Genomic DNA, 14,485 nt, shown 5'->3' with positions numbered 1-14,485 from the left:
TTGGAAATTAGACTTTACCTTTAAATGAAGCACTCAGAGTCGCAAGTGTCACTGTGAATAGGAAAAGGCATCTGAGGTCAAAGTGCTGTAACAGTAGACAAAGAACACGAACATGCTGACAGTAAGATAAAAGAGACTTTTAACTTTTTGCAGAGGAGCAAACAAAGCACAAGGAAGGAAGGAACAAAAGAATCAATACCATCCTAGAGTTTTGATGAGACTCAGCAATAACACTGTGGACAAAATGATGGCAGGAAAGTAAAATAAAATTAAGTGCAATTAAAAAAAAAGACAGGAAAATAACAAGATAAGTCTAAGCAAAACCTGTGTGTATTTTTGGAAAACAAATACATTGTGTGTGTTCTTTGATACTCTCACTCCAGTAACTCAAGTCTATTTTAATTACAATGATATAGCTTCCTCTAAAGAAACCGGATTGGTAGGTAGGCATGGACATTCCACCATGTTTTGTTTTGCTATGCAGATAATAACATAGCCTTCCCCTTTCCTGACACACAAACCCACAGAGATATTTGCAGTCCTGTCACACCTGACTCTTCTGCCGAAGAGGAAGCTTGTTGCGTCTTGCTGTGGTGTCTTCTGAACTGTCATTAATGGCAGGTAAATGTGGCTGTCCCTGTTGTCCCGGCACAGAAGAACCTAAGGCAGTTCCCGTGTGGACATCGACTGTGGCAACAGTTCTTTCCCCAGCTGACCAGCTATGGACCACCAGCAGAGACAAGGCAGTCAGGCTGAGGATGGAGGGCTCAGGCAGAGCCTCAGTCGCTCCCATCACCATCCATCAGATGTTCCATGAGACGGTGGAAAAATTCGGGGATCATCCTGCCTTGGTCTCCAAAAAAGAGGGCCAGTGGGTGACCTTGACATGGAAGCAGTACTATGACCAATGCCGGGCAGCTGCTAAAAGTTTTCTCAAGGTTTGTTTGTGTGCAAATAGACTTGTTCTGCATATATTGTACAAGACAATACAGTGCAGTCAGGAAATATATGAGCAATGACCCATTTTTTGATATGTTGGCTCTCTATTCCAGTACATTGGATTTTGAATAAAACATTATCTGTGAGATTAAACTTTTAGCTTTACTTTTAGATTGAATCTATCCGTTTTGGGTTAACAATGTAGGAATTATAGCCTTTGGTATACAAACTGGACTACCCGCTTCCTGCTTGCTTCAGGGCCTATATGCTTTTAGTGTCATCTTTAGCAAACAGCAGCAAAGCTGAAAGTCAATACTTAGATGTCAGAGTCACTGTTTGCTGAAGTAGAGCTAAAATCATGAAAACTGTTTCTGCCTGCACTGTATTTAATATTCTCCACTTACTGTATGAACTAAACTATTATGGCATTGAACTACAGTATGGTGAAGCAATTACAAGCCACATAATCAATTCCTAGCACCTGGTCTGTAAACAGTACCTCAGAATTGGCTCCCTTTGAGAGTGGCCGGCTGAAAACTAATACTTCAGGTGTGTGGAATTCACATCTTGTGTTTCATCTCCTGTTTCATGGACATGTTCATGACACATTCCCGTCATGGCGTTTGACACAACTGTAGGTCAAGAGATAGTGAAGCTCTGTGTCACAGTGTCATTCATTAAAGATACATGTTCTTTAAAAAACACACAACTTGTCTTTTAGTTGGGGTTAGAGCGTTATCATGGTGTGGGGATTCTTGGATTCAACGCCCCTGAGTGGTTCATCTCAGACGTCGGCTGCGTTTTTGCCGGGTAAGATTGCATTTAAGGATCTTCTGCTTGACATGCCCCAGCCTGACCTCATCTGACGCTCCACATTTATCTGTGTTTATGTTTATCTCAAAGTCAATCTCTGTATGTGCCCATACCTGTTTGCATTGTCCCAGTTTAACATTAACCTAATGGTGTCAAGGCTCGTCATTTCTTCACAACCTTATAGTAAGCTATGGACAATGGCGCTTTATGTATTTGTCTAGTGTCATATGTTTTTAACATATTTTTAATATTACCTTCTTTGGCTAGGACTTTGGCTATGAGTCCTGAGAAATAGTTTTTTTTTCTCAATTAGACTTTCCCTTTTTAACTAAGATTACAAAAAAAAGAATAATGAATGAATAAAATAAACACTGACTTCAATAATTTTGTCTCAGTAAAAAGAAACTCTCTGAAAATTAGTTTGTGATACACACTATGGCGAATGAGCAAAATCCACAGCAAATCAAATGCATTTTTTTCTACTAAATCTGACTTGTACCATAGGGGTCTGGCGACTGGAATTTACACAACCAACTCACCCGAAGCTTGTCAGTATGTGGCTGCCAACTCTGAGGCCAACATCTTGGTTGTGGAGAACCAGCAACAGCTTGAGAAAATCCTGCAGGTCAGGAGCTTTACTGCAGCGCCAGCCTTTAGTGTGTCTGTAGTAATTATTTGCAAAGATAGAAAAAAGCCTCTCACTCTGTGACTTTGTTTAATTTGTCCTTTTCAACAGGTTAAAGATCAACTACCTCATCTGAAAGCCATTGTCCAGTATAAAGGAAAGCTGCAGCAGAAAGCACCATTCCTCTATACAGTACGTTCGCTCAGCAAATATATTGATCACCCAGATGGTGACACTTTATTTAAAGGGTGTTCATAAGACTGACATGATCATGAACATGAAGGACACTGTTGTCGTTAAGTGTCAGTCAATAATGTAATTTTTAATGAAAGTTGTATTGTGAGAGATGTATTTGTTATGACAACTTGACATTAACCAATGATTATGTTGTCTTGATAATAATACATTGTTAACAAGACACTGACAGGTCATGTTGTTTCAGTTAATGTTAAGTTGTCAAAACAAAAACATTGTTGGCTTGAATAATGTCAAGTTGTCATAACAAAGACATCTTAAACAATGTCAAGTTTGCATTTAAAATGACAGAACTGTTTACAGTCGTAAACAGTCCTAAAGATTCATTCATGTTCATGACTAGGGTTGAGTATTGGTACTCTGTACCTTTAAGGTATTGGCTGAAATAACCCAATACCAAGTAGTAGTGAAACCTCTCCAGCCAAACAATACTTGCATTCAATCCTTTTGGCACCCAGATCCTGAAAAATTACCATTTATATGGTTTTACTCGCAGCCAATCACTGCAAGAATTCTTCATTAAAAAGAAACTTTGAAAAAAGGTATCAGATGAAGTACTCCATTGGTATCGGTATCACTTTAAGGGTACTGGTATTGGTACTGGCCTTGTAATTTTTTAAACGCTACCCAGACCTATTCATGACAGGCGTCATGTTGTCGTGTCATTGTTATGACAATATCATGTCAGTCTTATGCGAACCCCCTCAGATTAAGTGTTACCAAGCATATATGTCACATCTGATAATATACTCTATGTGATGCCTACAGTTGCATTGTTGACTCTTTTTTAACACAATATGTTAATACCTGTAGTGGGCAGAGTTTATGAAGCTGGGAGAAGATGTGCCCGAAGAGCAGCTGAATACTATAATTGACAGTCTTCGGGCCAACGAGTGCTGTAGTCTCATCTATACTTCTGGAACCACTGGGAACCCTAAAGGAGTCATGCTGAGCCATGACAATGTGAGTTATCTAGACAAGACACTCTGCTTTTCTTATCTTTGATTGTTTGCACACAATTTAACTGTTATTTATGTTATTTTCTTCTTCTTCTTGCACCAACTAATATGCCAAGTATTTTTCCGATGATGACTCCTCTTCCTCTTTTTAATGTGCAGGTGACATGGACAGTACGTACAGCACTTGATATGGTTCAAATTACACCAGGTGAGGAGGTGGTCGTCAGTTACCTGCCGCTCAGCCACGCAGCAGCCCAGTTGTTTGACATGTGGATGTGTATTTGTTATGGCTTGACCACCTACTTTGCAGAGCCAGATGCCCTCAAGGTAAGGATGCCTACTGTTGTATAAGCATGTAACTAATAATAAAGGTTCTGTAAAGGACTGTAAACCCCATTCATTTTTCCAGGGTTCTTTAGGTACCACACTGAAAGAGGTTCGTCCAACTTGTTTCCTGGGGGTTCCTCGTGTTTGGGAGAAGATGCAGGAGAAGCTGAAAGCTGTCGGTGCCAAGTCATCCCCAATGAGGAAGAGGGTGGCGGACTGGGCCAAGTCCATAGGCCTGCAGTACAACTACAGTGTCATGAACGGGTGAGACACCAGCAGGGATTCCTTTGTTAGAATTTAGCAAGAGCACATGGCAGGTGTTTATTCCATTTGTCAATAATACTATGATATAATACCCCTTTTTAGAATCTTTTTTATCTGAAATCTGATTGGTCACAGAATTGGCAGTAATACTTGTCATCTTATGAATTTTTTTTCCATAATAATGAGATTATGAGATGTTAAGTCATAACTATGAGACACAGCCTTCATTTGTGTTTCTTTTGCAAAAGCTACATGCTTCCATATACACCAAAGTGTTGAAATTTTGACTTAATGATGGTACTCAATGTTAAGTTAAGTTAAGTAATTAAATCACCAAAGTTGTCACAATTCATCCTGAGGGTAAACATGAATGTTTATGCAAAATTTTATCCAACAGTTGTTGAGGTATTTCTTTCTGGGCCAAAATAGTCAACCACTTGACAAACTGACTGACAACTGATGTTTCAATCCTTATTTTTGTTGGGTTACAGGGAGAATGTTGTGCCATGGGGCTTCACGCTGGCAAATAATCTGGTCTTTAAGAAGGTGCGTGCTGCAATCGGCTTAGACCGCTGCAAGATCTGCTTCACAGGTGCGGCCCCCATCACCAAAGAAACTTTGGAGTACTTCATGAGCCTGAACATCCCTGTGATGGAGATTTACGGCATGAGTGAATGTTCTGGCCCCCATACCGTCTCCTGGAACCAAGAATACCGCATCACAAGGTCAGCAACAAAGCATTATAGAATGAGTCAAATGGGGTGCAGTTGTAGTGTAACCTTTCATCAGCATCAGGTCATGACAGGTCTAAATGAGCTTGTTGTTAACATATGATTTGTCATTCCAGCTGTGGAAAGGTGATGCCAGGCTGCAAGACGAAACTGGAAAACCCAGATAAGGACGGGAATGGAGAGATATGTTTCTGGGGTAGGCATGTCTTTATGGGCTACCTGAACTCACCTGACAAAACAGCTGAGGCCATTGACCAGGATGGCTGGCTGCACTCTGGAGATCTGGGAAGACATGACCCGAATGGTTTCCTGTACATCACAGGAAGAATCAAAGGTAAGCTGTGGTCAAAAAAGCTTCTGTTCGAGAATCATTTTTGATATGTAAAATGGATTTGCACAGATTTACTCATTTGTGTCAGCTTGAGCATTTGCTTGTGAGCATTTGAGGCCCAGTAGTGTTGGTAAAAACTGCAAAGGTCTTTTTTTTTTTATTTGCACAGAACTGATCATCACTGCCGGTGGAGAGAACATCCCTCCTGTGCCCATCGAGGACGCACTGAAGGCTGAGGTGCCCATCATCAGCAATGTGATGCTGATTGGCGACAAGCTCAAGTTTCTCTCCATGCTGCTCACTCTCAAAGTAATTGGGCCTCCACAACTGCACACTGTCACAGACACTAAATAAATACAAACAGAAACAAACACAAGAATGATTTTTCACTCTGTTTCCTCAGTGTGTCGTGGACGACAACGGGGACCCCACTGATGAGCTGAGCCCTGAGGCTTTGGACTTCTGCCAGCAGCATGGCGTGACAGCGACCAAAGTGTCAGAGATCGTAGCCAAAAAGGAGCCAGCTATATACAATGCTATTCAGGAGGGCGTGGAGCGCATCAACACCAGAGCAACGTCCAATGCACAAAAGGTCCAGAAGTGGGTCATACTGGAGCGAGACTTCTCTGTCGGTGGAGGAGAACTGGGTGTGTTTGTTTTGCCTCCTTTTGGCATTAAAACCAGAGCATAGGTCTACTCATGGTGCTATTATTAAGGAATGAGAAAAGCAGTTATTACACGTTTAATTAGCTTTTATTCAAGGTCATGTTGTAATCAGACAAGCGTTGGGACTGCGCCATATGTCAGACAACATTCCAGTGATGTTTGTTGGATTTGATGATTGGAGTGATTGAATCTCTCCATGACACACATTTCTAAAACTACAATACATCAGATGTTATCATTGTGCGAGAGGTGTTCTTGTTCATGTCTTCTTCATCTTTACTTTAATATTTAATTGAAATTAAACCTGTTTTTCCTTTTTGTCCTTGCAGGGCCCACTATGAAACTGAGGCGGCCCATTGTTGTGAAGATGTACCAAGAGAAAATAAATGAAATATATGCTGTGGCAAAACAGTAGCCTGAGCTGCACTGCGATAATAAGAGATGATAAAGCTGAAGAGAGGTGGTCACGAGAGACTTTGGGCATGTTTATGAACATTGTATTGTGCCCAGACGTCTTGCAGGGAGATGTATAAACCTCTGATCATGTGAATGTTAAAAGTGCAAGAGAGATTTAAGGGGAAAATTCAGATTCTGTTTGTGTTGTATTTAATGGCATCAAGGTTTGTGCTGCTGTGTTTTAATATATCAGGTTTGTGCTCCAAATCGATACTTAACCTGTTAAATGTACATTTGGTTTCACAGCAGCTGCGCACATTTTGTGAATAAAACATCCAAATCGGAGCCAAGATCTTGCCATTTACCATGTGGCATTTAAAGTTGAATTATACAGTTAAATCCAGCACCAAAGACACATGCAGGCTGGAAAACACTGGAAACACAGTCATCATTTAAGGAAGCTAACTTTTAGATGTTTAATCATGTTTAAAGGAAATTTTGTGAACCATAATCATAACCATAATTGTTTTGAGCATGAGCATTTTTTTAAAAATTTTTGAAGCAGTAGTATGTTTCATTAAGATTTCCTGAGTTTCCCATCTCATGTTCTGTACATTGGCACCACTGTGCTAATATATAGCCTCACAGAGTCACTAGCATGGCTATAGACTCATTGTCTTGTTTTCTAATAAATTACTTAAATTAAAAGTATAAGTATGAGAATTTTTAGCAATTAATTTTCTGTCAATTATTAAACTAACTGCATTAGCCTTACAAAGATTATTTGAAAAGGATAACAAATCATGAACACATGCAGTATAAAATGCTATGACTCCAAACCTTTCTGCTTACAAGTCATAGCTTCTGAACAATTTATAACTTTTTCTTTTACTTTCAGGTCAGCATTTTAATTTGTGCAATACTTTGGTTTATGACTCTGTAAATAACTTAAAATCTCATGTCATTCCCATCTACCTCCACTTTACTACAGAAGGCTACGGCCTTACTACAGTAAGCATCAGGATATTAGCATGCTAATGTTAGCAGTGAGCTCAGAGCTGCACAGGTAAAGAGCTGCATGGTAGACTTTTATTTTTCTTGATGGATACTGTTTAAATACACAAATAAATAACTTTTAACAATTAATTACTTGTGTTTTAAATCATTCTGAACCTTGTGAGGCCAATGCTGAATAGGCTTGTTATACTTCTTGGCCCTCGGCTATCCTTAGCCACTTTTCACATGCACAGGTTGTGAACACAGGGTTAACCTAAATCCAGGGCAATGATTCACTCCGCTATTAGTCCTGGGTTAAATGTCAGTTGGGGCAGCAACTAATTCTAGAGTGATGTGATGACTCTTTAACAGCCTGCAGCCCCTGGCACCTTTTAGCATTCTGTTTAGTCTCTAAACCCACCACCACTTTAAACATGCAGAACTCAAAGTTGCCAGTCTCTTGTGACCATTGTGTTTTAAAAACATAGTTTGGATTCACTGAAGTCACAAAGACAAAAACAAACTAACAAATCAAGGCAGCAGTAGACCAGGAGAAATGACAGATTTGACCCCATGGCGTTGGGCTGGTTGACAGAGAGTGATATACACTCAGAGAAGGCTGTCTGACAGCAAGGTAAAGCTTAGGACCTTTTAAGAGGACCCTCCCCCCATGGTATTTTTCACTGCTACTAGTTTTTGAGATGCCTAGCATGTAAAATACACTACAATATAAGCATATATCAATAACTGTTAAATTAGTTAGTCAATTTAGAAAATGAATGGTCTTTGTGCATAATTACAGTGTGTGAAACAAGGCTCGAGGCAGTTAAAGCAATAATGTAGAAACATGTAAACTATGTCCCTCAGGGTGTAAATTCATTTACTTGCAGTGTATCTGTGTCACAGAACAGCTTTACCATTCTGTCTATTGTAATGGTTTTTGCTGTTTGGCATATCTGTGCTGTAGCTCTGTTTATTTACTTAAAAATGTGAAGGAAACATTCAGAAAGTTTCCCTTTACGTTCACACACGTATCAGGTTGCATTCTTGAACAACTGGTTGTTTTGGTTTTCATTTCAGAACAGTTCTGATAAACCTACAGTGGCATTTCACCTACATTTGTGTCAGGACAGTGGACTGAGAACATCTCGTCCTCCAGCATTGTTTGATGCTTTAAACTGTTTTTACAGGGCTGGGCTAATGGCTGTATGTTCACTACAGGCATTTTGACATCCATCAAGATGTACTGATGCTGATGGTATCAGATCTAACACATATGTTACATCAACACATTCATCTGCTTTTTTCTCAACACAGGCAAACAGATCTTAATCTTGCCCCTGGGTGGGTGATAACATATTTGCTGTTGCCTTTCATGACCTCTAATCTATGAAATTTTCTATAAAATATTTGACTCAAGATGTAAAAAATATTACTTAAAAACGTCTACTGGTGGTTCTGGTGAACACAAAAGCAGAAGCTTTTTCAGGTGAAGTAAGAAAAAGGTTAGTTTTACAAAGGAAGTGAGCCAATGACATTATCTCTCTGTTTTCATTAAATCTCACCATCAAACCCTGAAAAAATCGTGAAGGGTCCCTCATCAGCCCTTGAAGCCCATAATACAAAACAAAGCCTTTCCATTTGGAATGGGTGAGAACACAATTGAATGCTCGTATGATCACGAAGTCAGGATTATTAGTGATCTGTAAGAGGCTGGAAAATTATCATTTGAACAACTCAGAGCTAAATATGGCCATCTAAACATTGTATACCTTTCTACAGATTAGACTTCACTAACAATCTAAATTTTCCTGAAAGTCTGCCAAAATCTGCCCCATAATAAAAATTATGGCCCGCTTTTAAAAAGGATTATACTCCCTCGACACAATAAACATTGACAGAATTAATGGTGTATGAGACAGGGACCTGTGGACTGGGAGGAGGTACATCTGTTGCAGTTCAGTAGGGAAAATATTTTTCAGACAGTCAGTATATGATCCTTCACAGATTGCAACATGTAAGAAAGAGGTTGGGCGTTGCATAGATGCATTTGGCTCTGCCCTCCAATATTTAAATTCAGTAAAAAGTCTCACAGGAACAGAACTCTATTCTTATTGCACAATTGATATTTTTTCTACACAAATCAGATTTGTATACTTTTTCTATACTTTTAATTTAGGTTTTAGTAAGTATGTTGCACTCCTGACCACACCTTGATCACTGGAATCAAAACCAGCGAGGTGTTTTACTTTGACAGATGATGTCAAACACACTGTGGTTTTATCTTTGGGTAGGGCCTGAAGTTCTACATGTTTAAAAAGTTAATCTCATGAGTACAACAAACATTGTCTACCACGTGTGATTAAGTTTCAATTGCTCTTTAAATACTGGAGAATCCTGCAACGTTGAAACATGGGATCCAAAAATATTTGGTGTTTGAGATCTTCTTCTATGCATAAATCAAAAATTGTCTGACAGAAAAGTTATCATTCTGCACTTCCAGCAAAAAAGATCCTTCATGAGTTTCATTATTGTTTATTTTATTGAACTGATACAGTACATATTTGAATATAAAATGCTCATGTGTATACACAATGCATCATTATAAGACTTCATTCATTCATTCTGAGATATTAACTTGTAGCTGTAGGTAAAAACCAAATGGAAGTGTTTTAACTCCACTCGTCTTTCTCTTAGTGCTGCCACATACGGCACAACACAGCTCTCATGTGGCTGGAATCATGTACTACAATCAGTTGAAACACCAACATACTGTAAATAAATGGCACACTTTACTGATGGAGGTTTTCAAATATATAAAATCAAGAATATGTTAAACAAGAGTTAATAATTAATTCACCAGACATATTAGGCTACGAATGGCAGTTAGTTCCAGTAGTAGACTTTGAAGGCAGGAAATAGCGCATTTTTATATAAGGGTGAATTCACAGCAATGAAAAAAGAGCACCTTTTCTTCCTTAGCTCCAGTGGTATCAGAGCACAGAGACAGTTTGGGCTTTATGTGCATCAGGTTAAAAATATAAATTTCTGTCATTTCTGTTGTCTCCCCAATACAGTAGAGGTGAACTGGATTTTGTTTGTGTTCCTCACAGCACTGAAACATTTACAAAACATCTCTTTTCAGAAGTAAATTCCTTGTTAGTCATCATTCACTGAACATGCAATCAACAGTTTTCATATGGACCACTGCTTTGATAAAAAGTAGTTCCAGTAAAAACTGTGAGATCTGTGGGATTATCCATTATATAACGGAAACCAGGTTGACAAGAACACTGAGTGTGAGTTGTGGACAGTAAATCCAAAACAAAAAGTTTGATTTACTGCTGTTGTATTGGGGTAGAGACAACAAATTCAGAGGCAGATATCTCAAATTTAAGAAAAAATATCTGCATGGCTAAATACCACTAGAGATTGAAGAATATGTGTATTTTTTGTACTTTGGATGAAAAACAAACTTTTTATAAGTGCTTCGCCTTCTTTCTTCTCATTTGGTAGTTATGGCGACTCCCTTCTTGACCCAGGCATTGCTGTTGAGCAGAGAGAGCATGAAGCGAGCCACGTCTCCTCTTGCTACAGTGCTGCCTGCAGGGTGACCATTGCTGTCAGGCACAAAGTACCCCTCATGGGTCAGAAACTCTTGAGCTGCAGAGGATAAAAAAGTATTGCATTTTCATTTGGTCTTTCGAGTACTGTGAAAAGTGCACAACCGCCAAAATCAATCAATATATTGCCTGACAAAAAAAAAGAGGTCCATTCATTCTCATAACATTGAGTAATCAGAGCACATGCTAATAAGCTGAACTGTGTCAAAATGCATCCTGAGGCAGAGGAGCCTCTTAACATTTCCTTGAATGAAACTCAGCCTCATATGCTTGTTAAATAAATGTTCTGTAGTCCTTTTATAAGTATGTTTCTGCCCCCTGTTGGCCATTGCTCGTCTGCTTTTACCTGAGGAAGGCAAGTTCTTGAGACCAGGCGGACGAACCACAGTCCAGTTGACGTCTTCAGTTTTCTGCAGAAAGTGTTCCATCTCGTGCATGTTGGCGAGGACACTTCGGATCATCGGCAGCAGGAGGAAACGGATGAGATAAGACGACTGCGTTCCAGAGTTAGCTAACAACAAAAGAGAAAACCAAAGTGAAACTCAGAGAGATCCTTTTCTTTAATTGGTCAGATTTTACCAAGAATGTCCATGGAAGAAAATGTCTCATTCGGATTACAATCCTTTAATGTGAATACCAATTTTGTATAATACGTTACGAAAGAAGAAGTAAGAAGTAATGGCAGAGTCTGAAAAACACTTAAAATGCCCTACACACCAAGACATTATTTTATAAATAAAAAGGCTTTAATTGTAGCACTTAAATCTTGAAATTCATAATTAGAGATCTATAGCATGCTAACAAAATTTGCTGTTACAACTCCAGGAAAAAATAAATAAAGTCTAGCAAGATGTGGAGCATACTACTATTTTATTGAACACCTATCAACATATAAACCATAGCATTACATTAAACAAGGCACAAAATACAACAAAAACCCTCAGCAGGTTCTGGTGTCAGAGCCACGTAAAAAATAGCGTCTTGATAGATGCTGCACGTACGCTCAGTGTACCAGGAGGTCATAGTGATGATCCTGTTGACCCGGGCCTCTCGCATGGCACTGATCATCGCGTTCATGGACAGCGTGTAGCCCGTCACTGCCGAGAAGAAGGAGGCCGGGAAGCCAAGGCAGGACATGATCACATCCTGTCCTTTGAAATGAGCCTTCAGGCTGTCCTTAGAGAAAATATCAGCTTCCACCACCTGAAAGTTGCAGACAGGGAAATATGACTAATGCTAAGGTGAACTTTAATATATACTTTAGGACTTCAGGAGCAGTGCATGATCAGAAACCCAGAGGTGCTTCCTGTATTGTAAAGATATGTCAGTTTTAACAACTACAAGCCATTCTTCTTGTGTCTCATTGTACTCTCTATGTAACTACTTGCTTTGTGCACTGCAGGTTTTAGCAAATGTTACTCAAACAAGAGTAAATAGAGAATTTACTGGGAACTATTTTCAGCTGTGGATTAATACATATTTTGTGCTCTAGTGAGTATTCACAGCAGCAGGATGGTGCATGTGGGATTGACCCAGAACAGTCTAGTGATACTGTTTGTCATACTAAAGGAACATGTCGCTCAGTGCACATTTGTGTTTTTCATGGATTTTGGAAAACTCTGGAGCTCTAGGGCACAGAGGAATAAGATACATCAGATGATACTTGCAATACAATAAATTATTTGTTGGTTTTGGTCTCTTCATGGGATTTGCAGACTGTGAGAGAAATACAAAATAACACCAGACAAGTTCACATTGTTATCTGCAGTGCTGAGTGCTCAGTTTGAAACCCAGACATTGAACCTACAAGAACATTTTATGGCTACTGTTCAGAAACATATGCAGTTCTTAAGGTTTTACTGCATACAACCCATTTGCACCCAATAAAACATTTATCATGTGGCTTCACACTGACTGGACTTTGAACCAACATGCACTGAGCAGCATCACAATACGAATAACAGAGTGTTACATTACCTTGAGATTGTCATGATGCACAGTGAGTTTTGCCGGGTTTCTGACGATAGCCGTGACTACGTGGCCCTGTTGCAGTGCCTGATTGACCAGATACTGTCCAGTCTGCCCAGTGGCTCCCAGCACAGCAATCTTCATCCTCAGACTATGACACAGAGAGCTCAGTCGAGGCAGATCAATAGATGGTGGGCTGAATGCTCTGACATCTCAAACTAACTGCTGGGGAGTTCCCTCCCCGTTTCACAATTCAAGTGTGAAGAAATGATTATTACGGTGAAATAAAGGGCCCTCTCTAAGACTTGTCGGTTTGTCATCTGATAGATTCTGTTTAAAATGTAGACATATAATACACTGAATCACTGTCTATGTATTAGTCACTGATCCCAACAGAGATACTTATCTAAAAAGGGTAAATCATATAACTTGATCTGTGGATTATCAAGAGTAACTAGGTCATGATTCCTGTAAAGAGACATTGCTGTTTAGTTTTTTAAATTAATTTTTGGTGCTTAGAACACCACATGCCAAGTGTCATATAGTTCCATTATATTTGAGGGAAATTTCTATCTGGTTGGAAAAAAAAAAAGCAAAACAGTGACCTTCCAGAATTATTTCCATTCTGTAATTTACTGATTCCCTGAGGCCTGTCCTGGGAAGTCCTTCAAATCAATCTGATCTGCCAGTTTGCTTTAATGACGATATCAGCCTGCATGTGACGCTCACATAGAAGCATAGAATAAGAGGAAAACTGTGATGCTGCAATAAAAACAAAACAACCTAAAAAGGCACAGTTTTGGCTTGAAATCCCACTGATGTCTACAACTTTCTCACAGTGTCTGCCAATTCGGCTGTACATCATCAATGAATTTACATGCTGTAGTTACTTTTAGTAAACTCAGAAATGATTTGCTTTGCTCTGAATTTGAGTTATATACCAATTTATATGTTCTGTCATTAAACAAAATAAATAATTACAAAAGCTCAGAATTGTTTCTATAATAAGTAGAATAGACAAACAAAACTGAAACTACAGCCTCCATAATGATTAAGTCCAAACATCTCTACAACTGTTGCGAGAAAAAAAAGGTTTATTTATAAAATAAGATATATTACAGGACTGCTGTAAGGTTTTTTAACGGTGCTTAACAAACACTGAGTCTATGGCTGCCTCATTCAAGCTAGTAGTCTATATCTAACCAAGCGGGGTGAAGCTGACAATGACTTGAATTCGCCCCTTTCTTAAAGATATTTCCAACAAGCGAAGCGACACACATTTTAATACATTTCTTCAAAACATTACAGTTCGGCGTTAGGCATTAATCTAAAGAGCTGCGTGTGGTTGCTGGTTAGCTAATGGTTAAATAAGAGCAGCATTAGCTCTAGCTAACTCACCTTCGCCTTACGTCCGTACGTCCATTGAGGGAGGCGTTCAAGAGCGGTAGCGTTCAGGTGTGTTTGTAAGTCAACGGTTTTCAAAAGTTTCGCAAATATGCAGAGGGAGTTTACATTTAAATGAATGCTAAAAAACTGCGTCCCAAAATATATGATTGTTGCTGATGTGAAATTAACACCAAGCTAATCTACTC

The 14,485-nt window shown here is 39.2% G+C and overlaps 2 protein-coding genes across 2 annotated transcripts; one reads left to right on the top strand and one right to left on the bottom strand.

Annotated features, from left to right (window-relative positions):
* Positions 1 to 516: 516 nt before the first annotated feature.
* Positions 517 to 6,656, top strand: LOC146320237 (long-chain-fatty-acid--CoA ligase ACSBG2-like). Its single transcript, XM_084728430.1, has 12 exons — positions 517 to 938; positions 1,661 to 1,749; positions 2,257 to 2,377; positions 2,489 to 2,569; positions 3,446 to 3,595; positions 3,751 to 3,918; positions 4,001 to 4,182; positions 4,674 to 4,907; positions 5,030 to 5,247; positions 5,414 to 5,553; positions 5,648 to 5,891; positions 6,240 to 6,656. The coding sequence occupies exons 1-12, from the start codon at positions 615 to 617 to the stop codon at positions 6,323 to 6,325; spliced, it is 2,037 nt and encodes a 678-aa protein (XP_084584556.1). The 5' UTR covers positions 517 to 614; the 3' UTR covers positions 6,326 to 6,656.
* Positions 6,657 to 9,823: 3,167 nt separating this feature from the next.
* On the bottom strand, positions 9,824 to 13,464 carry LOC146320236 (flavin reductase (NADPH)-like). Its single transcript, XM_084728428.1, has 4 exons — positions 12,903 to 13,464; positions 11,927 to 12,128; positions 11,272 to 11,436; positions 9,824 to 10,965 (listed from the first exon to the last, which is right to left on the bottom strand). Exons 1-4 carry the CDS (start codon positions 13,035 to 13,037, stop codon positions 10,808 to 10,810), a joined length of 660 nt encoding a protein of 219 aa, XP_084584554.1. The 5' UTR covers positions 13,038 to 13,464; the 3' UTR covers positions 9,824 to 10,807.
* Between the last annotated feature and the right edge of the window lie 1,021 nt (positions 13,465 to 14,485).

The sequence above is a fragment of the Lutjanus erythropterus genome, chromosome 10, assembly GCF_056507025.1.
Source record: "Lutjanus erythropterus isolate fLutEry1 chromosome 10, fLutEry1.hap2, whole genome shotgun sequence".
In the NCBI taxonomy this organism is placed as follows: Eukaryota; Metazoa; Chordata; class Actinopteri; order Lutjaniformes; family Lutjanidae; genus Lutjanus; species Lutjanus erythropterus.
Note: the sequence above shows the minus strand (reverse complement) of the source record. Positions and strands in the feature narration are given on the sequence as shown.

Excerpts from the sequence above, each read along its gene's own strand:
- LOC146320237 (XM_084728430.1), top strand. The coding sequence starts at position 615 with ATGGCAGGTAAATGTGGCTGTCCCTGTTGTCCCGGCACAGAAGAACCT. Across the intron at positions 4,908-5,029 it reads CAAGAATACCGCATCACAAG|CTGTGGAAAGGTGATGCCAG; the intron begins GTCAGCAACAAA and ends TTGTCATTCCAG. Across the intron at positions 5,554-5,647 it reads CCATGCTGCTCACTCTCAAA|TGTGTCGTGGACGACAACGG; the intron begins GTAATTGGGCCT and ends CTGTTTCCTCAG.
- LOC146320236 (XM_084728428.1), bottom strand. The coding sequence starts at position 13,037 with ATGAAGATTGCTGTGCTGGGAGCCACTGGGCAGACTGGACAGTATCTG. Across the intron at positions 12,129-12,902 it reads TGCATCATGACAATCTCAAG|GTGGTGGAAGCTGATATTTT; the intron begins GTAATGTAACAC and ends TGCAACTTTCAG. Across the intron at positions 11,437-11,926 it reads GACCTCCTGGTACACTGAGC|CTAACTCTGGAACGCAGTCG; the intron begins GTACGTGCAGCA and ends TTTTGTTGTTAG.